The 24,849-nt window shown below is 50.4% G+C and overlaps 1 protein-coding gene across 1 annotated transcript in view; it reads right to left on the bottom strand.

Annotated features, from left to right (window-relative positions):
• Nucleotides 1-23,775, bottom strand: part of LOC147007498 (uncharacterized) — a 32,696-nt gene extending 8,921 nt beyond the window's left edge. Inside the window, exons 1-2 of the mRNA XM_085867030.1 lie at nt 23,239-23,775; nt 105-4,135 (exon numbers count right to left, since the gene is read on the bottom strand). Coding sequence (XP_085723156.1) covers nt 105-155 — 51 coding nt within the window. The 5' untranslated portion in view covers nt 156-4,135; nt 23,239-23,775. The remainder of the gene's footprint in view (nt 1-104; nt 4,136-23,238) is intronic.
• Between the last annotated feature and the right edge of the window lie 1,074 nt (nt 23,776-24,849).

Raw genomic sequence — 24,849 nt, 5'->3', positions numbered from 1 at the left:
GGGAAGATCATCCAGTTTGTCCCATTCTAAATCATCATGTTTATCACGTTTACCAAGTACATGTGATGATAATTACAAAGTACAGGTGTGCACTCTATTCCCACCTTGGTTTGATCCACGGAACGCGTTCCACGTTTCCACAACTGTGAGAACATGATGTTTACAACGCTCAGAAAGCACACCTGGCTGGAAAGATGAACACCTGGCACTCTCGTGAAGGACTGTCCGAACTGCAGACAGGGAGTCTGTTGAAGACAAATGACGTGTAAGGCAGACAAATCTTCGCTGGATGCAATCACGGAAGTGAAGAATTCCTAGGACACACCTGCACAGTGTTCGAGCCATTAACACGGTTACCCACTCCACCTGGATGAACAATATGAATCATTTTAAAATTACAAAATGACATTTAGTGACTCGAGGGTACAAAACGGTGTTAATTAAATAACTTAGAATTAAACAACCTCTTGGATTGTTGAGCTCAAACTGTTAATCCAGGACATGATCCATCAATCACTCTATGTGTTTTATTCATTCAATAATTCATTCCTTCTGATACAACAATATCTCTCAGCATGAGTATCAGAAAATAACAATGTTTACTCTGAGCCTGGTTCGAATCCCGACACAGCTCCTTGGATGTGAATAATTGAAATGTCGTGATGACACGTGGATATGAGTGAAACGTGGTGATGACACGTGAAAGTTTGACCAGAAGGGGGTTGTTGGCGGACCTTGAGTGCCCTGCGGAAATTTGGAGGGGACATATCGCAGACAGAGCAAGGGGGGGGCGAGACCAGAGAGGAGACGGCAGAAGACAGAAAGACCACCGACCTGCCTGCGGTGAGAGAGTGAGAGGCCCAAAGACTCAGCCTCACCACGGAAGATACCAATGATCCGAAATGCCTTGGTTTCCGCAGTGTGAAGCCGAGAAAGGTGAGAGGCAGGAGCACCAGCTCAAAGGGGAGGGCAGTACTCCATCAGGCTGTGGACGAAAGCTTTGTATGTGGTCAGGAGCTCAGGTATACCAAGGAAGGATTTTACATGATGGAGGATTCCCAGTCGGCGACTGGCTTTGGAGGCCAGCTTGGAAATGTGGCTTTCCCAGGAAAGATCATGGCAGATGGTGAGACCCATATGCTTGAATGAAAGAACTTCTTCCAGAGGATTGTTGAGAAAGTATATGGGGGCGGGGGGGGTTCCAGAAGGTCCTTTCGGAGAGACATAGTGAGAGTGTGACATTTGTCAGGATTGAAAGACATGTTCCACGTGTTGGACCAGTTTGTGATTTTATCCAGATCTGCAGGGAGCGAAGGAGTTGCGAAGTCTGAGGGATGACTGATGGTCCGGCAGAGGGTGGAGTCATCAGCGAAGAGATAAAGAGGATTTTCCAGAGAGTCGGAGAGATCATTGATGAAAATCAGAAAAAGAACAGGGCCCAGAACGCTACCTTGAGGAACTCCAGCCAGGACAGGAAGAGGGGATGAAAGAACTCCATTTAGGGCCACTCGTTGACTGCGACAGGAGAGGAAGTCTGTGAGCCATGAGTGGAGATGGCCTTGGATACCATAGGAAGAGAGTTTGGTAAGCAGGGCAGGGTGCCAGAGTATCGAAGGCAAACGATATGTCCCGGGATATGGCTCTGATTTCATGCCTGGCATTGAGGTTTATTAAAAGACCTCCGTGGGTGTTGTATGCAATACGAGCCGTCGAGCAGTCCACGAAAATTGAACGTGGCATGTGAGAGGGTGCAGTGTCGGGGTGAATAAGAGGCCTCCCCATATGGCTATGTACGATAACGACGGACGCTGCGCTATATGGTCATCAATAAAGCCTCCATCTCCTAAACTGCGACTCAACAACGTCTTATTACCGTGTCTAAGGGTGGTGTATTAATCCAGGGGCCAAGACCAGAAATTTCATTTGTTGGTATCATCTTGGGTGGCACAATCTGACGATGATTTTTGAATCAGTCGATGTCTACAGGATATATCTCAATTTGATAACCTTTGCTGAGAGGTAGCTTAGTCGTGGTTATCAGCTGTTTAACCAAGGACCAACTGGTAAGCAGATTCATGATTGATCTGTTCGGCCTGATGATGATGGTGTGCTTGAATTTAATGGGATGTGTCCAAATGATCTTGGCAGCGTTTGCGTGTTGTGCCTGGCCAAAGATACGTACAATGTTGGACAGCTGTAAGGACTGCATAATGCTGAGTGACTAGTTCAGAACTTCGTTGACTGTCGACAGTGGTGTTGCAGGAACATTGAGGGTGGGAATACAGCCAATGTTGTCCTGAAGGACTGTGACGTCACCTCGAGTTGGGACGTTGAAGCCAGTTCAGCTGCTGATTGATTGGATGCCTTCTTCTGATATGTGGGCCATAACCCAGACAAGGTTCTTTTGTCTTGCAGACTGGCCAATGGCGGAGTCAACCTGTACGTGTTTAGTTTGAGTTGGCCCTCCCTTTGCCCAACATTGTAAGTGGGCAGCATCACTGCTGAATCTTTGTTTTGTCAACAGGAGACAGTGTTTTTCACAGGCTGCAAGTCAACTGCTTTGGCTTGAATAGCAATCCCATTGACTCTGTAGGATATCCTTCCACCACTTATGGTCTCTTCAAGTCGGTCAATCTTGTCCCATACAAGTGTCTTAAAGATTCCAGGGTGGATGTTTGCTGGTCGGGCGACATTGTTTGACAGTGAGAGCTTCTGCAGAGAAAGGGCTGTCAATCTCCTCCATCTGGGAGTACGATACACTGTGACCAAGTCGGTTGAGGGTCTGTATGAGCTCCACATATCCAGTCAGGGATTTTACTGCAAATGGCAGAAGGATGTGTTCGGGTGACTTTTTCTTGCCATGAGTGAAAGCGTCCACCAGATCATGACCAAATGAGCTCACAAGCCTTTGAACTCCTCGGTGATGCATCGCCTTGGTCCTTGGTACCTGTCAGCAAATATTGCAGAAAGAGGCTGACAGCCTCTGGGATCATGGGTCCACTATCCTCTGCTTCCGCTACCTGTGGTGGCCAGGGTTGGGGGAAATCTTGCTTCTTCACTGTTCTAATCTGCAGGGCGGCCTTGGCTATAACATCTCCTGCAGGGAGAGACTGGTTTTGCATGAAATATCGAGGTTCATATAAGAGCCAAGACCCAACAACTTCAGGGTCTTCAGCTCTGTTTTCAGTTTCTGGTTGGCCTACGTAAGTTCAGTAATTGACAGGTTGTCAGGATTGAGAAGAAGTTTCCCTTTCTCATTGGGGAAGGTGTGGAGGGCTTCACCAAGCACACCTTCTCGCTTTCGGCAGAGGTTCTTTTTAGAGGCCTCCTTCACCTGATCAATGCCAAGATATTTCATTGATGCAACCAGTTGACATGTGACATCGGCCATTGCTGTCACCTGGGGGTTTGTGAAAAGTTCATTCCTGATAAACATGAACACCTCATTGTATGAGTGACTTGGAGCAGTCTCGTACGGAGCTTCATCATCGTCGTCTTCGTGTCGAGTCGCACTGCTGGCAACTTTCTCCCTTGGATATCAACTGTAGCCGTGTGGCATGATGTAGGACCGTGCCCTTCTGCTGCTACGAGGTCTCTGCTGACGATGGTAAGAACTCTACTCCAGATTTTCTGCACGGCTGCATTTCTGATGGTGGTATGTGCTCGCAGCAGCCACCGGCATTGTATCAGAGATTGTCTGGTCTTTTGTCCGCGAAGAAACCCGTTGGCTTTCTGGCCGAAGATTCGTTCTATCTCATAAATCACAGATGTCGAGCTTGATCCAAGTCTGGATGTTTTTCCCAGGAAAACGGCATCATCTTCAGGTTCACCTCTGCCTTGTTTTGTGCTGATAGCATCAGGAAGTTTCTTCATCATTAACATACTGCAGCACTTTCGATGATGGCGAACCCGAGGGACATCTCCATCGGGCAAGTCTTTGATCGGGTCCAAAATTGGAGCTTTTTTTCTTGCATTCTGCATTCAGCAAAGTGTTCCACGATTCCAAACTCTGTGTGGGGATACCAGCTTCTTGTCTCCCTCCTCGTCACAGCAATGGATGAGGCAATCTAAGCGCAGCCGCGCTTTGGTGGCAAGGTGTTGCTCGTGTCACCAATGTCCATTTTCGTTGAAGCACCTGCACAACACAAACATGAACCCCTTTGAATAAACGAGTTTCAGAAACTTTATGATCAAAAGCATTGAAAACACTGATCAACAAGTCTTTTTACTCAGATATCATTGCAGGTGGGCTCGATCGCTCTTGGGATCTGATTCTAAATCTGTTGCTGGTTTTCCTCGAACACGTCTCGTTATTTTTGTGTTGAGACCGATCGAATTATAATTAATTGAGGCAATTACCTTTCAAATGGATTTGTGCAAACTTATTGGGTGACCACAAGTCTCCCGCGTTCAAAGATGGAGTCCAGAAACTGCTTGAATGCATGTCAAACAAGAAGGGCCATTCGTTAGAGCGTCTACCTCCGCCAGGCTGACCAGTTTAGGTTTTGTATCCCACTGATAGGCCGGATCTGGATTCGGACCTGAATTAAAATTTAATCCAGATGTTCTTATCACCTAACCGACTCACCCACCAAGTTTGGTCCGAATCCGTCCTTAACTTTTTGAGATATCCTGTTCACAACCAGACAGACAGACAGACAGACAGACATGGGTGAAAACATAATCTCCATCCACATCCGGTGGTGGAGGTAAAAACGGACTGTCACATGTCCTTAGAATTACATTGTTTGCATTTGCATCGACATTTCTTTCCCGACAAACTTGGTGGCAAGGCAAGACAGCGTGCGTTCCGTGGATACCTGGAGGGCCAATGCACGGAGAGGGCAGAGGGTGCAAGACAAGACAAAGAGACCACCGACATGTCGGCGACGGCAAAGTGATCGGTCCGTAGACTCGGCTTCATTGCGGGAGATTCCAACGACCTTGAAGACTTTGGTTTTCACGGCGTCAAGATCATCAAGAAGTGAGGCGGGAGAGCCTCGTCGGTCCGTACGATTGAGGGATGCACGGAGGAATGTGTGCGGCGGTGTGTAATGTTTAGAGGAGAGGGCGTTCCGGAGTCGGACACACCGAGCCCGAGCCTCTGGGAGGTGAGAGAGTGGGCCGAGCACCCCGGTAAAGGGGTTCGCGTGCCACCTGCCAGTGAAGGGACCAGAAGGGGGGAGGCAGGAGAGGTTCTGGACTGAGAGGATCGAAACCTCGAGGATAAACGGGGCCCAGCTGATGATCCGGGGTGTTGGGAAATCACGAGATTGTATATAAGTTCAGGTTATAACTTAAAATATAATAACTTTTGTAAGTACTTACAAGAACATAACGTGTGTGTGTGTGTGTGTGTGTGTGTGTGTGTGTGTGTGTGTGTGTGTGTGTGTGTGTGTGTGTGTGTGTGTGTGTGTGTGTGTGTGTGTGTGTGTGTGTGTGTATTGTCGTAATCCCGTCTGTTTAATATTGTTACGGATTCGCGCCCGCCGGCGTGCTGACGGCCACGTAACTCGAATCGCGGCACGTCGCCCACCGGACGGACAATCCAGTCGTGACCCTCTCGGACTAACGCCGGGAACCAGTCACGGATGGACCTTTCGGTCTCACCGCGATCGAGCCAATCAGCCCCCGCGTGGGATAGGGTTGCTCGCCAAATTCGACCTACCTAAGTACCCACGCGGAGGGTAGACCGGGCGATCGCACCTCGCCGCAGGTCGACTTCGGACACGGGCCACTTAAGCGACCCGTTCCGTACTATCGGGATAACCGAGCGGTGTTATCGTCGACCTCGACGGTTCGATTAATTATCGGGCGTATTCAGCCCACTACCAACCCTTTACGTGAAGCAAGATGAGGATTCAATGAAGGAAATGACGAAGCGAGGCGGGAAACAGTTCAACACAAAAGCACATTTATTCGCGACGAACGGAAAGCACACATATTCAATTCCACCAAAAGCACACAGAAGAGAAAAACACAATTCAATTTACACAAAAAGCAAATGTAAAAGCGAAGACACAATGCAGAGCTAATACCGACTACCGAGCACACGGCAACACTTATACAATTCTACTTCACAGACGGCGCCGACAACACATACCCAAAACCAAGGAAAAGAATACCCTCTAAGATGAGGCGGGCCTGAGGCCGAGACCGGGTCGGGCCTACCCGTCTGGTGATGAGACGCGGAGCGGCGATGGTGCCTCAACTCCGTGGGCCTCGCGGGCAGTGTCTGGTAGGGGGTGGGAAAGGGGCCCCCTTGGTCGCACTATCTCAGCGCGGGGGGAAACAGGAGGGGGTTGCTGATGCTCGGGGTATAGAGGATTTTTATTGCCCCGCAACGAGCGTCTCCACCTCGGCCAGGTCGCGCTGTCGGCCTCCCTGGGGAGCAGCTCCCCGCACGACGCGAGCACCCCCTCGTCTGCCCTCGCCGCCTCTCCACAGCTCCGTCCCCTCCGTTCCGACTCCAACGCACACGACGACCAGCTCCTTCTTGCCAACTCCACCGCCCGCGAAGTCTTGACTCTCTGTTCCCTCTCGACTCTCCTACTCCCTGGACTGACGAACACGGTCGCTTTTTATCAGCCCCGTAGCTTCGCCCTCTCATCTTTTGACCCCCTCCCTTCGACCTTTCACCTCGCTCCCCATTGGCCCGAGAAAAAGTGGGCGTGAATGCTTTTTGATCCATAAATTTGCATATATCGATCGCCCTCCAACGCCCTGGGGGCGGGGCCAATTCGCCCCTCGCTCACCGATTGGACGGCAAAAAGTGGGCATGTGTCGTTTTTGATCCGTTTTTGAAGCACAAAATCCGTGATTTTGTACACGCTGTTCGGCGCGCGCCCTGCACGAGTCCAACACCGGTACCCACAGGCGGCGCAAGAACGGTGGCGATGCGACGGTTGCGAGGTGTGACGTGAAGGTCGTGGCGGTTGTGGTGAAGCGGTGGTTGGTGGTGGTAACAATGGCGGTTGGTCCAAATTAAAGATAGTAAAAGAAAAACGGCTATCCTGAAGAGTCGCAGCACGCATAAATGACATGTATTCCCACTAGACAACGGGTTTGGGCCTAACTACACATGTACTTACCGAGATATCTCACCTAAGGGACCTGAATGGTGGTTTGCGAATTTGGTAACCACAACAATATCTTCCAGCACGGAATCCTGACGTTAATGTCCGAGCTTCAAGCAGTCCACGTGTGGACAGAGAACAACCAAACACACCACTGTGTGGTCAGTGAAACCTCAAAAAGGTCACATGACGTGGTGGGTGGGACACTAAATTTAATGAGAACATGGATTTTCTCACAGTCCTCCCCACCTTTCATAAAACCCGTCGGATGGACGGCGTTTTGAAACCAGTTATTGTACTAGTTGCAAATCACAGGGCAATATGATGGCGGTGATCGTTAACATTCTTGTACAATAGCCAATGTTCATCCACAACACGAGATTAAACACACTACACCACATTAATATCTACCTGACCATATTTACCCATTGCTCGCACCACAATAGAGAGACAAAGGGAACTCAACTTAAGTTGGGGAATGCGTTTACAGGAGGGAAAACAGACTGAGGAGCAAGGCTCCTTCGGGAGGAACAAAGGACCCCCAACCGGTATCCCCTCGCCGCCTGTGGGCTTAACTTAAACTTTGGTGCTCCTTGTCTACTAGATGGCGACTAAGGAGGTCAGCTCGTCTGTTCTCCACTCCTTTCACGTGTTTGACTGTGAGGTCATATTCTGAGAGGAGAAGCGCCCAGCGCAGAATACGCTGGTTGGAGGTTTTGGCTTGGCTGAGCCAACCGAACGGGTGGTGGGCGCTGTGGATGATGATGGGTCCATGGTCAATATAGACAGCCAGCGCAATGGCGCTTGATGTCTCGCGACATGGCGGGCCAGATGAACTGATCCTGGACCTTGGCTAAGGTCTTGGCTGCTCTGACATGACCCGAGGAAATATTGTCATGGGCGAATTGCAAGACTGACTGACGATGCCTCCCCGGTATGACAAATTGGCGTCGTACCCTCCACGTCTGGGTGGAGGACATGTTCTTGTGGGAATATTTAAGCATCAGCACACCTGCACCATTCATATAGTAAGTAGCCTGTTCATTCAGACCCGGAGTCTTCTCCCTTTTCCCAGAGGGTGGCAAGGGTGGGATCGAAGTGCTGATCCTCCACTAGACTGGTTACCGCAGACAATGCGGGAGTGACCTCAGGCACAGAACTGGGGTTGCTAACCGCCTCGGAGGACTGATCCTCCTCACCGGATTCGCCGACCGGCGAACAAGTAGCTGGGGTCCCCGTGTCACAGACGGGAACAGTCCCTGAGGAGCCCGGCTCCTGAGGTTGGCCTGACTGGAGGCTCGGGTGGACTTCAGTCGAAGCAACGTCACCATCAGAGGCTGGAGTCGAGGCGCGAGGCTCCTCGGGCCAGAGTGAAGATATGTCTGACTCCACCACTCTCTCCGCCTGTTTGCTCTGGGATCTGGTGACCATCCCACAGGTCAGAGTCAATAACTCCTCCCTGGCCATTGCATCATTGCCAATCAGCAAGGATACCCCCGGTACCGGATAGTAGGGTACCACCGCACAGGTCATCAGACCCGTAAAAATGTCACTCCGGACCTCAATGAGAGCAAGGGGATACCGGCCAGGAACCTGGTTAATGCCCCGAAGGACAATATACTCGCCGATATAATGCATCTGGGAGGCTGGAACTACCCCCGCCCAGAGAACACACAGCGTCACCCCAGTATCCCGAAGGTATTGGGCCTTAAACTTCACCACCGAATCAGGGCCACCCACGAAGGCTGTCCCTGAATAATCCTGATACAGAGGATGAATGGACTGAGCCTCGGTGGCAGTGACCCCTGTCACCGATGCCACTGTCATGCTCGAGGGCCCAGTTGATGACCTCCACTGACCTTCCTCGGATTTAACAGCCGGGTTGCCTCGATAGGCTGGACGAGCTGGGTTAGAGAAACAGCGGTCTCCACAGTGCCCCACGCGTTTGCAGAACTCGCACCAGGGCCGTGCCCTGGCCTGCAGCTCGCGACCGCCACCAGTGGAGGGCATTGGGGAACTCTTCCCCTCGATCCAGCCGCCGGGCAGACGGGGGGGGGGGCGGTCTTGACCGCAGAATCCTCCGTCTTACGACGCGACTGCGTGGCTTGCAACATTTTGCATGCCAAAACATGTTTATCAATAAGCTTGACGCAGTCTGACAAGGAAACAGTGTCTTTATTGACAAGAAACAAATAAAAGCTAAGTCCGGCGGAAGCTGTTGATCGATACGGTAACGCACCAGGAGTTCCGCAACCGCTGGAGGTAACTCAACGCTGCTCCCCTCGAACCATCTCTGCAGCTGTTCCAACAAGACCAGCGAATGTTCCTCATAGGTTTGACTGGACTGACGAGTCCAACTGAAAAAATTATGCCTCTAAATACACGGAGACACCGCAGAGGCGTTCAAAATCTCGGACTTCAACTTCCGGTATTCGTTTACATCCTCGGTTGCCATCCTCGCATATACCACCCTCACCTTTTCAGATAGATGGCCGACCCACAAGCTCTCATCAATGCCACCGGAAGTCAACAACTTCTCCGCCATCTCCAGATAGTTTCTGGCCTCGTGTCTCCCGTCCAGTCCAGCAAACGAACATGAACAATTTCCGGGACTGGTGCAGCAGACACATCTGCCCGCTGTCGTTCAGTCAACATTCGCCACTCATGCTCCCTGAGTCGCTCAGCCTCTGCCCTTTCATGCTCCCTGTCATTCTCCCTGTTATACATGTCGAGTTGTTGAACCGGGGTCAGCCTGGACCAGAAGGTCGAACGCATGCATTTAGTCATGATGGGATCGCTCCCCAACATATCAGGTCCAGTGACCGGGTCAAGGCTGATAGCGCCGCTCACATCGACACCCATGTGACTGTCAACATGATCAGGTTGATCTCTCACTTCTTCCGCCGACATGATTTGGCTTCGAGTTATCATACGACAAGGGCACAAAACACTAAGTCTAAAAGGAGGCTGGGTCGATATATTTCAGCAATATCTTTCACCACCTGGGACGGGGCAATTCACACAGGGGAGGCAAACAATATTGGGGTGATACACGTAATTTGCACACAACGCTCTGTAGGGAAAATACGACACGAAATACCCAATATCACCACCGCACATCAAATTGCCAATGAGAAAATGCAACGTACAAATAACTCACTTTATTTTTTTTGTTTTGTTGGCCGATGACTGCCGTAAACACAAGATAGCGTCCTATGGTGAGAAAATCCCTCCAAGATGGAGTCCGCTGGTGAGAAGGTTCCTCCAAGATGGAGTCCGCTGGTGAGAAGGTTCCTCCAAGATGGCGTCCGCTGGTGAGAAGGTTCCTCCAAGATGGCGTCCGCTGGTGAGAAGGTTCCTCCAAGATGGCATCCGCTGGTGAGAAGGTCCCTCCAAGATGGCGTCCTATGGTGAGAAAATCCCTCCAAGATGGCGTCTGCTGGTGAGAAGGTTCCTCCAAGATGGCGTCCGCTGGTGAGAAGGTTCCTCCAAGATGGCGTCCGCTGGTGAGAAGGTTCCTCCAAGATGGCATCCGCTGGTGAGAAGGTCCCTCCAAGATGGCGTCCTATGGTGAGAAAATCCCTCCAAGATGGCGTCTGCTGGTGAGAAGGTTCCTCCAAGATGGCGTCCGCTGGTGAGAAGGTTCCTCCAAGATGGCATCCGCTGGTGAGAAGGTCCCTCCAATATGGCGTCCTATGGTAAGAAAATCCCTCCAAGATGGCATCTGCTGGTGAGAAGGTCCCTCCAAGATGTCGTCCTATGGTGAGAAAATCCCTTCAAGATGGCGTCCGCTGGTGAGAAGGTTCCTCCAAGATGGCGTCCGCTGGTGAGAAGGTTCCTCCAATATGGCGTCCGCTGGTGAGGGATTGATGATCAGATGAAGGAAGATGGCGGCCCACTGTGGAATTTCTGTCTCAGTTCGAATGTCTCTTACTTGAATGAATCCCGGACGAGGCCCCATTTGTCGTAATCCCGTCTGTTTAAGATGTTCCAGCACGGAATCCTGACGTTAATGTCCGAGCTTCAAGCAGTCCACGTGTGGACAAAGAGAACAACTAAATATACCACTGTGTTTCAAATCGGCCTCTAGGGGTAGGCACGATATTTTATTGGCTCAATCTCAACAATGGCTGGTGACAGAATGGATTACACAGCACAAAACCTGCCAGAACTCTCGGCAACAATAGAGTCCCAAAAACAGGTTGTACAACTCAAGGCTCCGCTCGACGATATCCGGGAATAACGATCACACTCGTCCCGATTTAACTCAATCCCTTTAGACGGAGCTATCAACGATTAGCGGGACTGTGCTGTCGAGAGTCACCCCCCTCACCCCTCACTCTCACTCTCAAAGCAACCATCCCACTCTTCTCCCTCCAAGCCTCCCTCTCACCTCTCTCAAAAATTCCCCCCTCACCTTTCTCCCACCTTTCATCCCCCTCACTCTTCCTTCTCAAAGTTGCCCCCTCTCTCATCCACCAACCTGCCTCCCTCCACTTCCCTCTCACGTCCATCTCTTCACTCGACCTCCTCAAATCCTCAACTGCCTTCTTCCTTGTCTCTTGTCCCCCTCTCCCCCAGCACCACAGAGCCTTTTCTCCTCCTCATTCGGCCCCCTCCCCTCGTTATTCTGCAATACCCCACACTCCTTCAGCAACCCTCCTTACCTGCCCCTCTCGTCCCTTGTCCTACCCTCCCCTCCCCTCCACCTCCTGCACCCAAAGCCTCCTCCCCTTCCTCTTCTTCATTAAAAGTGTGGACCTCAAATATCCAGGGCCTTCGCTCAAACCTTTCAGATCTTTCCATACAGGTTGCCACTGACAAACCAGACATTATCTGCCTAACAGAAACTTTCCTCTCCCAAGACGTGTCTGACTCCCAAGTATCTCTCCCTGGCTACTCCCTCTTACGGTATGACAGACCTGAGCCTCGTCCTGGTGGAGGTGTTGCTCTCTTCATCAAAGACTCTATTCCTCACTCTCCATGCACTGCTCTCACTCCCCCACACCCCCAGGAATACCTCTGGCTTCGGCTTCCCCTCCACTCCCACCTCATGTTTATATGTGTACTGTACCGTCCACCGAACAGTGATGACTCCATCTACACCTCACTATCCGAAAACATGGACCATCTTCTATCTTCTCATCCAAACTCTCTCTTCCTCTTATGTGGTGACTTCAATTGTCATCACGCCAGTTGGCTAGGTGTGGGTACTTCTCTCACCTGCCATGGCACCTCTGCAAAAGCTTTCTGCGACTCATTGGGACTGACTCAATCGGTCAACTTCCCGACCCGGATCTCAACCAATGGTACTCCATCTCTTCTGGATCTGGTTTTGACAAATTTCCCTGACAATATCTGCTGCTCTTCCTTCGCTCCAATTGGTTCTTCTGACCACGTCCTTGTCAAAGTGGACATCTCTCTGGCTGTTATCAGAGAACCACCTCACCGCCGTCGAGTCTGGCATTTCACTCAAGCCGACTGACAGGGTCTCCGAGCAGCCATCAAACTTACAGACTGGTCTCCTATCACTACTTTCTCAAACATCAACTCATCCTGGGAATTCTTTCAAAGAAACTTGCTCTCCCTCATGCACAGATTTATCCCCTCTCGTGTTCAGTTGTCTTACCCTTCCTCCCGCCCTTGGTTTACTGAAGCTTGTGGTGAGGCAGTTGTCCTGAAACAACTTGCCTTTGCCTCATGGAAAGCAAACCCAACTGAGGGCAATCTCAGTTCTTTCCACAAAGCTCGGAACAAGTGTGTATCTACCCTCAGGAGAGCCAGAAAACAACATCTTTCTCATCTCAAGTCTGAACTCTCAAACCTCTCTCCCTCCTCAAAATCCTGGTGGCGTTTAATCAAATCTGTTTCTGGTGTATGTCCCCCCTCCATCCCCTCCCTTACCTCAAATGGCCGCACTGCTGATTCCACACGTGATAAAGCTGAATGTCTAAACTCGGTGTTTGCAGCTAAATCTTGTGTCCTAAACCCATCACTATCTCTACCCACTTTACCCAGTCGCACCCAATTGTCCCTGGACTCTGTATCCTTTTCTCCTGACAAGGTGGAGAGCTTGCTTTCAAACCTCGAGTCAGATTCTGCAACCGGTCCAGACGGCATCAGCCCACGTGTCCTCAAAGCTTGCTCTTCTGCTCTTGCTCACCCTCTCTCTGTTCTATTCACCCTCTCATTTGCCCAAGGTCATCTGCCATCTGCTTGGAAATCTGCTAACATCACTGCCCTGCATAAAAAAGGTGCAAAAACAGATCCCTATAACTACAGACCAATCAGCCTTCTCCCAATCATCAGCAAGGTGATGGAATCCATCATCGTCAGATATGAAATCCTTCCTCTTCTCCAATGGCTTGATTTCCAATCATCAATTTGGTTTCAGACCAGGTCACTCTACCCTGGATATGCTGCTTCTGCTCTCCCATCAATGGATGGAGGTCCTCAATGCCAGACAGGAAATCCGAGCCGTATCCCTGGACATATCACGTGCTTTTGACACAGTCTGGCACCCTGCCCTACTCACCAAACTCTCTTCCCATGGTATTCAAGGCCATCTCCACTCATGGCTCGCAGACTTCCTCTCCTGTCGCAGTCAACGTGTGGCCCTAAATGGAGTTGTTTCATCCCCTCTTCCTGTGCAGGCTGGAGTTCCTCAAGGTAGCGTTCTGGGCCCTGTTCTTTTTCTGGTTTTCATCAATGATCTCTCGGACTCTCTGGAAAATCCTCTATTTCTCTTTGCCGACGACTCCACCCTCTGCCGTACCATCTGTCATCCCTCAGACCGGCAAGCAGCAGCTTCTTCGCTCACTGCAGATCTGGATAAAATCACAAACTGGTCCAACACGTGGAACATGTCTTTCAATCCAGACAAATCTCACACTCTCACTATGTCTCTTCGAAAGGACCGTTTACAAAACCCCCCCATCCACTTTCTCAACAATCCTCTGGAAGAAGTCTTTCTTTCAAGCTTCTAGGTCTCACTATCTGCCATGACCTTTCCTGGGAAAGTCACATTTCCAACCTCGCCTCAAAAGCCAGTCGCCGACTGGGAATCCTCCGTCGTGCAAAGTTCTTCCTCGGCCCTCTTGAGCTCCTGACCACTTACAAAGCTTTTGTCCGTAGCCTGATGGAGTACTGCTCTCCCCTCTGGGCTGGTGCTCCTGCCTCCCACCTTTCTCGGCTTAACGCTGTCGAAACCAGGGCATTTAAGATCATCGGCATCTCCCGCAATGAAGCTGAGTCTTTGGGCCTCTCACTCAATCACCGCAGGTTGGTCGGTGGTCTTTCTGTCTTCTACCGACTCCTCTCCAGCCTTGCCCCCCCTGCTCTCTCTGCGATTTGTCCCCACCACATTTCCACAGGGCGCTCAAGGTCCGCCAACAACCCCCTTCTGGTAAAACTACCAAAATCACGAATCACTGCTCATCTTCACTCTTTCATTCCTCTTTTTTCCCGCCTTTGGAATAAACTTCCTCACTCTATTCTTTCCCATTCTTCCATCCAGGCTTTCAAAACAGCTGTTCACCACCACCTCTTATCTTCCCCCATCCAATTCCTCGATCTTTTCTACCCCCGATAATCCACCCAAGCCCACTTCCTTCATTTCTCCTGCTTTCCTTCCTGAAAGTCCCTGAAATGTCCATCTTCTCTTCGCCATTTTTTTTTTTTTCTTTTTGTCAGGTCAGGTTCGATCTGTGACCTGCTACAGGTACCATGTAAACCTGTACTAACCTGTTCCATGGTCGGGTTGTCGGCGACTAAACCGTCTCCCCCACCAGGTTTTCTGGTGAGGAGGGTGTTTGGATATGGACACCCAGCAGGATTAAAAACAAAACCTGTCAAAGGGCGGAGGAGCTCCTTGTGAGCCAACGGCCATCCATATCTAGTGCCCAACTGTGTCTGCGGACGTCCTCCTGCAGTTGGGTTACTTCTTATTAGGAGGTTGGTGGCAGGATTTGCACTCCAGCCACCGTAAAACGCTTCATTCCGCAAAACGCAAAAACGCAAAAAAATCTGAAAACCCACTCCGTGGGAGTACCTCCTCCTGTGCAGCTTCTTCGCAGGGCAGCTCACCGGATGATGGGATTGGGGCAAAGCCTTCGGGACCCCCAATCTTTGATAGGAGGGAAACCACGGGGTAACATCCCTGGGTCAGATTGCGGGAGAGTGTGTCGGAGTGGTGCTGAGGTGTCGTCCACCAGACGGCGGTCTCCTTGGGTTAACCTGAGGCGGTCCCTTCGGGTGGGTGCCTGGAATGTCCTATCCCTAAGAGAGGATGATCACCTGTCTCTGTTATCATCTGAGCTCAAGCGTTTGGACATCGGGATTGCAGCTCTCTCTGAGGTTCGGAGACCGGATTGCGGCGAGATAATGGTGGGTGGTTACACCTACTATTGGTCTGGCCGCTCTGATGGTTACCATACCCAAGGAGTTGCTGTAGCTGTGTCCAATAAGCTGACCCCAATGATAATTGAGGTAACACCGGTCAACGAGCGTATTATGAGATTAAGGATTCGTCACTCCTTAGGTGTCATTTCCCTGGTCTCTATTTATGCTCCGACTGAGGCGAGTGATCTTACCGTGAAGGACGCATTCCACGCCACACTCGAGTCTGTGGTTGATCAGTGCCCCAGACGAGATACACTTCTAGTCTTGGGGGATTTCAATGCATCGACTGGAACTGATAGGGATGGTTATGAGGTGTGTGTTGGTCCCCATGGGTCAGGAACTATGAACCAGAATAGCACTAAGTTCCTTGACTTTGCAAGAAGTCATGGACTTAGGGTGGCTGGTTCATGGTTTCAGCGCCCGCAAGCTCATCGCTGGACTTGGTATTCCAACGCTGGCGGTGTGGCAAAGGAGATTGACCATGTCCTCATTGACGGTCGTTGGAGGATGATCCAGAACTGCAGGGTCTACCGGAGTGCTCAGTTCCTCAATATGACCACAGGCTTGTTGTAGCAACTCTAAAGCTGCACCTTAAATCCTGGAGAATGGTACCATCCCAGCCTAGGCTGGATGTTGCCAAGCTCAGGGATGAGAGAGTAGCTGAGGAGTTTGCGAACAGGCTGAGTGGACACTTGGGGGGTCTGGGTGCTTTGGGGGTCCTGAAGAGTTGTGGAGCACCTTCAAGACCACCGTCCTTGATGTTGCCGGTGGATGCCTTGGAGTTCACCGCAGGGCAAAGAAGAATTTTGTCTCTCAAGGGACACTGGATACCATTGACCAGAGTCGCAGGGCCAGGCTGAATGGCAGAGCTGAGCTGTTCAGGGAGCTGAGGCGTAAAACTGTACGTGCACCGAGGGTGGACAAGGAGGCCTATGTGCGAGGAATCTGTGAGGGGTAGAGCATCACCTGTGGACAGGTGATTCTCGTCCCGCTTACAGGGGAATTCGCGCATTACGTTCATCCAAGCCCATCCCTCGGAGCACTGCAGTTCCGAGCAGAGAGTGGTAGGCTCTTGACAGAGGAGTCTGAAGTGAAGGCCCGCTGGGCTGGTTACTTTGAGCGGTTGTACCAGGCTGATCCCCCAGCTGTCGAGTTGGACGTCAAGGGTGTTACAATCCCTGTTGCTGACCCTCGAATAACTGTGGTCCACCATCGCTTGTGGAAACACGGGCTGCGGTGAACCAGTTGAAACGGGGCAAAGCTCCAGGGATCTGTGGCATCCATGCCGAACTTCTCAAGGCTGGTGGAAATGCTGCACTCGCGTCGTGCATGCAGTTTTGTGCTCTGCCTGGAACACAGGCATCATCCCAACTGACTGGAAGAGGGGCCTTGTTGTCCCTCTCTGGAAAGGGAAGGGTGATCGCCAAGACTGCAACAACTACCGAGGGGTGACGCTGCTCTCAGTGCCGGGCAAGGTCTTGCTCGGATAATTCTTGATAGGGTTCGCCACCATCTGCTTGAGCACCAGCGTCCAGAGCAGTCAGGCTTTACACCAAAGAGGTCAACGATTGACCGTATCCTTGCACTTCGTGTCCTCACCGAACGCAGACGAGAGTTTCGGCAGGGGCTGCTTGCAGCCTATGTTGATCTCTGTAAAGCGTTCGATTCAGTGAATCGGGATGTCCTCTGGAGGATTCTTGGTCTTCGTGGGGTGCCACCAAAACTGATCGATCTGATGTCTGAACTCTACTCTGGTACTGAGAGTGCTGTGAAGTGTGGTGGTACCATCTCTGACTTATTTCCAGTTGTTACTGGAGTTCGTCAGGGGTGTGTACTTGCCCCCACACTTTTCAGCACTTGTATGGACTGGATTTTTGGGAGGATGTCGGAGAGATCAAGTTGTGGTGCATCGTTTGGCAATGTCAAGATCTCGGACCTTGATTTGCAGATGATGCAGTCATCTTTGCGGAGACTTTAGACATCCTCTTGGGGGCCCTCGAGGTGCTGAATGAGGAGTCGGAGCCGTTGGGATTACGGATTTCTTGGGTCAAAACAAAGATCCAGGCTTTCGGTGACATCTTGGATGCTGCTGTCCTGTCTGTGTCTGTTTGTGGTGAGGATGTTGAGGTCGTGGATAGATTCACTTACCTTGGCAGTGATATTCATGTCTCCGCAGGTTGTGAGCCGGAGGTCAATAGACGTCTGGGTCGGGCCTGGGGAGTCATGGATTCACTGGATCATGGGGTGTGGCGCTGCCGGTACCTGTGCGGGAGGACGAAAGTCCGAGTCTTCAGGTCCTTGGTACTTCCAGTCTTGCTCTATGGGTGCGAGACTTGGACTTTGACCAAGGATCTGAGACGGAGACTTAATTCCTTTGGTACCAGGTCTCTTCGGAGAATCCTTGGCTATCGCTGGTCGGATTTTGTGTCCAACGAGCGGTTGCTGAGAGAGACTCGGATGAGATTTGTTACCTGCATAGTCCGTGAGCGTCAGCTGCGGCTGTATGGACATGTGGCTCGTTTTCCTGACGCTGATCCTGCTCACCAGATTCTCTCAGCGAGGGAGTCTCATGAGTGGAGGAGGCCAGTGGGCCGACCACGTGCCTCATGGTTGCAGCAGGTTGACCATCATCTCAAGGAGATGGGGATGGGCCTGGCATCTGCCTGGGGGATGGCCAGACGGAGGCCCCTGGAGTACCGGCGGAAAGTGGACGCAGCGACGCGCTGTTCTGGCACATGCTCCCATACCTGACCTGACCTCTTCGCCATGTTCCCCGTCCCATCCCCATCCCTCTCCCTTCCACAGTTCACCTAATGTGTCTGTTCCCCACTGTTTTGTCCCTTCCACTCCCGCCCCTCTTGTCTCATGCCTCCTTGCTGTGAGTTGTGTGTTTGCTCTCATACGAGCCTCGACCAAGGTATACAAAAAAAAAAAAAAAAAAAGTCTTGAAAATCACTTGAAAATCGCTTTTAAAACATGCGATTCGGAGCTCGATATATTTTTCCACTCGCGATCTTAGAGCCACGTCTGTTGCCAGCAATGGCGCCCCAGCTCTCACGCGGTCCGTCCACCACGTCCGACTGGCCAACCAATCCCTGGGAGCCTCAAAAAGGTCACGTGACGTGGTGGGTGGGACACTACATTTGGTGAGAACATGGTTTTTCTCACAATATGTATATGTGTATGTGTGTGTGTGTATGTGTGTGTTTGTGTGTGTGTATGTATTTGTATGTGTGTGTGTTTGTGTGTGTGTTTTTTGTGTGTGTTTGTGTGTGTATGTGTTTGTGTGTGTGTGTTTGTGTGTGTGTGTGTGTTTGTGTGTGTTTGTGTGTGTGTTTGTGTGTGTGTGTGTTTGTGTGTGTGTGTGTGTGTGTGTGTGTGTGTGGGGGGGGGTTGTGTGTGTGTGTGTGTGTGTGTGTATTGTTACGTCTGGCTTCCTTCTTGGGACTCTGGCAGGGCCGGATTAACCACTCGGCCCGCGAGGCCCGGGCCTTGGCCTACGAAAAATATTTGGCCTACGAAAATTTCCGACGACCTTTTTTTTTATGTGACTCGACATGTGCAGCAAGGCTGTACACACCGTGAGCGAAGGCGGCCGGCACGCTTCCAGAGAGTGATCGTCGACAGCGAGCGTGGGAACCACGTGATCACATCACAATCAGCCAATCACAGGCGTCGCCGCCATCGTCTGCCTAATGAGTGGAGTAACGTTCACGCTGAGTATGAACATCCTGGCCTCCTCTCACTTTCCTGTCAGTTATCGAGCATCCTGACGCTTGCAGTTCTTCGTTTTGCTCTTATTTGTCGTTTTTTATTCTTGACTCTCGCCGACGGATATATTCGGTACCACGACAGTTGTACTTCCAAACGCGACAAAAAAGAAGAGGCGTGAAACAGAAACAAAAAGACTGTCTGGATCCATGTTGAAATTTTTTTCACCTCACAAGAGTCGAGATGACCAAACGGAATGTGCGCGTGCAGAGTGTTCTGATGTCAATGTCGAGGGATCAAGTAATCTCGCACTGCATCACGTTTCGAAAGCTGATGATACCAAGACCGTCGCATCGAGCAACGAGAGAAGCATTGGAACAACTGCAGCCAGGGCTGCGGCTCGTAGTTTCAATCCTGATCCTGCTGAATGGACTCTTTCTGCATAACTCGTGGATAATTTCATCCAGAATCCTCCCTGCCAAGATGGGAACGCAGATTTTTCGTATACGGCCCGAGTGTATCCAGATAAAACACGGTATTTTCGGCGCGAACACTTTCAGCGGAAACTCACAAACGGGGAAACGGTGAACAGGGACTGGATGCTGTTTTCTCCATCAAACGGTAAACTTTACTGCTCCGTGTGCAAACTCCTATGTCCAGACGGCGATGATCACGAAATCCATCACAGTAATTTTCGAATCGGATTCAATGATTGGAAGAATGCCTCTGCCTGTCCAGCGTCGCACGACCGTGGGACTGCCCATATTCTCGCAATCAAAAAGTCGCTCGAAATGAAGGTGACAGACAGGATTCACACATCATTTGAACAGAGGTACCTCCACGAGGAAGCTTACTGGACCAATGTCCTGAAGCGAATTGTCGCTGTAATATCGTTCCTCGCCGAAAGAGGGCTTCCTTTCCGGGTCACGACCGAGCATCTGGGTTGTGCTGACAATGGAAACAATCTTGGTTGTCTTGAACTAGTCTAAAAATTCGATCCATTTCTCGCCCAGCATCTTGAAGTGTATGGGAACAAGGGAAAGGGAAGTGTATCGTACCTGTCATCAACAATATGCAACGAGTTTACCCTACTACTGGCCGAAGAAGTTTAATCTACCATCGTGCAAGAAATAAAAGATGCTAAATATTTTGGTGTTTCCATCGATTTGACGCCAGCCCTTTCGCATATCGATCAGTTGACGGTAATATTTTGATATGTGATGCAAGATGGTAGCGCCGTCAAAAGGTTTGTGCAGTACATCGTCATTGAGCATCACGATGGTGAATATCTGTTTGGAAAATTGCAAGAGGGACATGGAAGCCAATGGGATTGATCTCATGGATTGTTGAGGGCAGTCATACGACAATGCAAGCAACATGCCCGGTGTCTATTCAGGCGTCCAAGCAAGAGTCTGTAAAATTTATGCATTGGCTCAGTGGGTACCATGTGCTGCGCACAGTTTGAATCTGGAAGGAGTCGCTGCCGCAGAGAATTGCTGGGAAGCCGTTAATTACTTTGGACTTATTCAAGCCGTGTATAACTTTATGTCAGCATCTCCCCAATGATGGGCCATTTTAAATAAGTCACTTAATGAACGTGCCATCAAACTCAAATGTTTGTCCGAGTCCGATACGAGGTGGTCAGCTCGCGCGGACGCTTGTAAAGCGTTTTCCGCAAGTTACAAGGACAGAAAGAAGGCGGTAATGAAGATATCCGAGCCCCCTAAAGACACTCCGGTCAGTGAGACTGGAAGCCAAATGATTGGCTGAGAAGATGGAACTGACCGAAACAGCAATCATGTGCGCTGTCTGGTCTGATCTACTTGGCAACACTGATCGAGTTAACAGATGTCTCCAACGACCTGGAATAGATGTCGCAGCGCTTAACCAGCATTATGATGCCCTCGATGAATACATCGAGTCGTTTTGAAATGATGAAAGATTTGATACATTTCAGGACCGCGCCAAAAAGATGGTTGAGTCCATCCATCAAATTACGCTGATGATAATCGTCGGGTCAAGAGGCGAAAGAAGGTCTTCGATGAAAATGACGAGGAAGAAGAAACCCCAAAATCTGGCAGGGAGAAGTTCAGAGTTGAGACGTACTTCTCCATACTCGATCGCCTTCTGACAGAAATCCATAGAAGAGAAAGCTATCAGAAAATCACGGATCTGTTTGGATTCATCCCCACGACCAACAGCCTCGACCATGATACACTCTCTCGCAGAGCAGAGAAACTGGTTTCAGCGTACCCTGCTGACGTTGAAATGGACATAGTTCGGGAAATAGAACTTTGCTCGAAATACTCCAAGTTCATCGATGCATCGGACATGCTCAAGTACATTATTCACAACAAATTTGACACAGACATTCCCCAATATGTTTGTTGCCCTCCGAATATATTGTTCGATGTTTGCTCCGAGCTACGAGGGTGAACGCTCCTTCAGCACACTAAAGCGCGTGAAAAATGGTCTTCGGTCGACCGTGGGGCAGGTGCGCGTGTCCACGCTCGCTCTGCTTTGTGTTGAATCCGAGTTGATGAAGCAAATCGATTTCTCCGAAGTGGTCGCGTCGTTTGCCAACCAAAAGGCACGAAAGAAGGTGTTTCAGCAGGGTGGAAATTGAAAATACATACATTTTTTTCCTCCGAATTTGTTTTCTGTGTCGTTTGTTTCTCAATTTCGAAGCCGAATTGGATTTTACAGGCACTTGTAAATTTGAAAGTCGGACAAATCGCCATTTACCGCAGTCTGTTCCCATTAAATTTCATGTTCAAAATCGTCGTTTTGGTCACTCTTGAATTTGGCCAACGAAATCTCAAGGGCCTTGGCCTACGAAGACCTTAATCCGGCCCTGGACTCCGGTGCAGTCATTGTTATTTGTTTTGATTGGCATGGAGTGTGACAGCTCAGGTGGAGGTGACGTCAGCTATACGGATTATGGGACAACAGTAAAGTAGCGAGAATCTGCAGAAGAGAGCCACAACAGAAGAGATAGAGGGGGAATGATCCCCTTTGTACCATTTTTGAATGTGTGTGGCCTCTGGAGTAACCGAGTCAGGCAACTGAATTTTTATGAGAAGACATTGTGTCCAAAATTGTAGTGTCGGGGTGGGCACACCCCCATCCCTCCCCCCACCCCTCCCCCTACTTCCCATCGGGCTTCACCGGTGAGCCGAATGAGGGCACATCACCTCATCGTGTTCATCTTTCCACGTGTCATGATATCCCTCCCAAGAGATCGGTTAATTTATGGGGTCAAGTGAGTCCCGGGGGAGAGAGAGAGTTTAGCAGGATTTGGGATAGAGGGATTAAAGTGGGTTGTGTTAGGTTCGAGGGATTAAAGTGGGTAGTGCGGGTTTAGAGGGATTAAAGTGGGTAGTGCGAGTTTAGAGGGATTAAAGTGGGTAGTGCTAATTCAGAGGGATTAAAGCCGGTAGTGCTAGTTTAGAGGGATTAAAGTGGGTAGTGCTCGTTTAGAGGGATTAAAGTGGGTTGTGCTAGTTTAGAGGGAATAAAGTGGGTAGTGCTAGTTTTGAGGGATTTCAGTGGGTTGTGCTTGTTCAGAGGGATAAAAGTGGGCAGTGCTAGTTCAGAGGGATTAAAGTGGGTAGTGCTGGTTTAGAGAGATTTCAGTGGGTAGTGCTAGTTTAGAGCCATTAAAGTGGGTAGCGCTAGTTTAAGGGGATTAAAGTGGGTCGGGTTAGTTTAGATTTTGGAGGGATTAGTGGGGTTGACAGATCAGGTTAGGTTAGGGCCGAAGCCGGACGCCTGACCTGCGACCACGACACGCTCCCGCCCCCACGACAGTCCGAGTACGACAATGAGGCCGGCTTACAACATCTGCCGGTCCTGTTCGTCTTGCGTTGCCTTGTTCTTCCTCACACTCCTTACAAATAATAATATTCACTCCTTACTGACGAGATCAATCAACAAAAAATCAAACTCTCTATTTACCGACGTCACGTATCAAAGTCCCTTCACGGATGTTCATGATGAAACGAAAACATGTGATGACGTCGTCAAGAAAGAGCAGTTTGAAAAACCTTACCAACCACGAAGTGTCGCACGTGCGCTGTGCTCTTCTTCTTCCTCACCGAAGTGTCGCACGTGCGCTGCGCTCTTCTTCTTCCTCACCGAAGTGTCGCACGTGCGCTGTGCTGTTCTTCTTCCTCACCGAAGTGTCGCACGTGCGCTGTGCTGTTCTTCTTCCTCACCGAAGTGTCGCACGTGCGCTGTGCTCTTCTTCTTCCTCACCGAAGTGTCGCACGTGCGCTGTGCTCTTCTTCTTCCTCACCGAAGTGTCGCACGTGCGCTGTGCTCTTCTTCTTCCTCACCGAAGTGTCGCACGTGCGCTGTGCTCTTCTTCTTCCTCACCGAAGTGTCGCACGTGCGCTGTGCTCTTCTTCTTCCTCACCGAAGTGTCGCACGTGCGCTGCGCTCTTCTTCTTCCTCTCTCTGAAGGCGAGAACACTCCGGATTGGTCCTGTGCGTTCTGAATGACATTGAGTGTTGAAAAAGAATTAAACACCGATGTGGTGACAATGCATGACTCAGTTTGAAACGTCGCTTAAAATTATTTTGTATCATCAAAATTAAAAGTAAGAGGAAGTTGAAATAAATTGAAATAAAACCAGGGATAGCTTGTAACAAGGTCCTGGTGATATTAAAATAATAAAAAAAACTTTCATGTTAAATCGATTCGTCATTGTTCGGCGGAAGTACGTCACGGACACTTCCTTCGTGGATTTATTGGGTCAACATGAACAGGTTGTCTGTCCTCCGCGGGGCCGCTCTTCGAGGATCTCATTGATGGCGCATTCAATGAACAAGCAAGCCTGTCCAGTGTTGCTTCTCTGACGGAAGTATTAAGGGGGAGGAGAAAGAGGGAGGAAAAGGAGAAAGAGAGGAAAAGGAGAAAGAGGGAGGAAAAGGAGAAAGAGGGAGGAAAAGGAGAAAGAGGGAGGAGAAGGAGAAAGAGGGAGGAAAAGGAGAAAGAGGGAGGAAAAGGAGAAAGAGGGAGGAAAAGGAGAAAGAGGGAGGAAAAGGAGGAAGAGGGAGGAAAAGGAGAAAGAGGGAGAAAAAGGAGAGAGAGGGAGGAAAAGGAGAAAGAGGGAGGAAAAGGAGAAAGAGGGAGGAAAAGGAGAAAGAGGGAGGGGTGAGGAGGAGGAGGCGCAGGAGGGGGTGAGGAAGAAGGGAAGAGTGAGGAAAGTGGGGTGGGGAGAGCGACGCCTCACCAAATGTCGCTATACACTCCGGGAGGGGGGAGGGTCGGAGTGAGAAGGATGGGGGATAGAGGGAGGGGGAAGTGGGGAGGAGGTTTGCGAGGAGGTAAGCATGAGGAAAGGGATTCTCAACTTGTGTTTAGTGGTTATGGAGAATTGGGGGGGGGGTGGGGGTAGTACAGGATTGAATGAAATGTGGTGCGTTAAAACAGCACGTAAATACAGAACGTGGAGACTGCTTGAGATTTCCATGCGGGGGGGGGGGTGTGGAGGAGCGCGGAGGGGTTTGGGAGGTGGTAGGGGGGAGGGGAAGGGAGGCAGTGTGAAAGGAAGAGAAGGCAGTGTGAAGGGAAGGGAAGGCAGCATGAGGGGAGGGGAAGGGAAGGCAGCGTGAGGGGAAGGGAAGGCAGCGTGAGGAGATGGGAAAGCAGCGTGGA

This window comes from Eptatretus burgeri, unplaced genomic scaffold, assembly GCF_056783735.1.
Source record: "Eptatretus burgeri isolate ZD-2024b unplaced genomic scaffold, Ebu_testis_v1 Ebu_testis_scaffold_133, whole genome shotgun sequence".
Lineage (NCBI taxonomy): Eukaryota > Metazoa > Chordata > Myxini > Myxiniformes > Myxinidae > Eptatretus > Eptatretus burgeri.
Note: the sequence above shows the minus strand (reverse complement) of the source record. Positions and strands in the feature narration are given on the sequence as shown.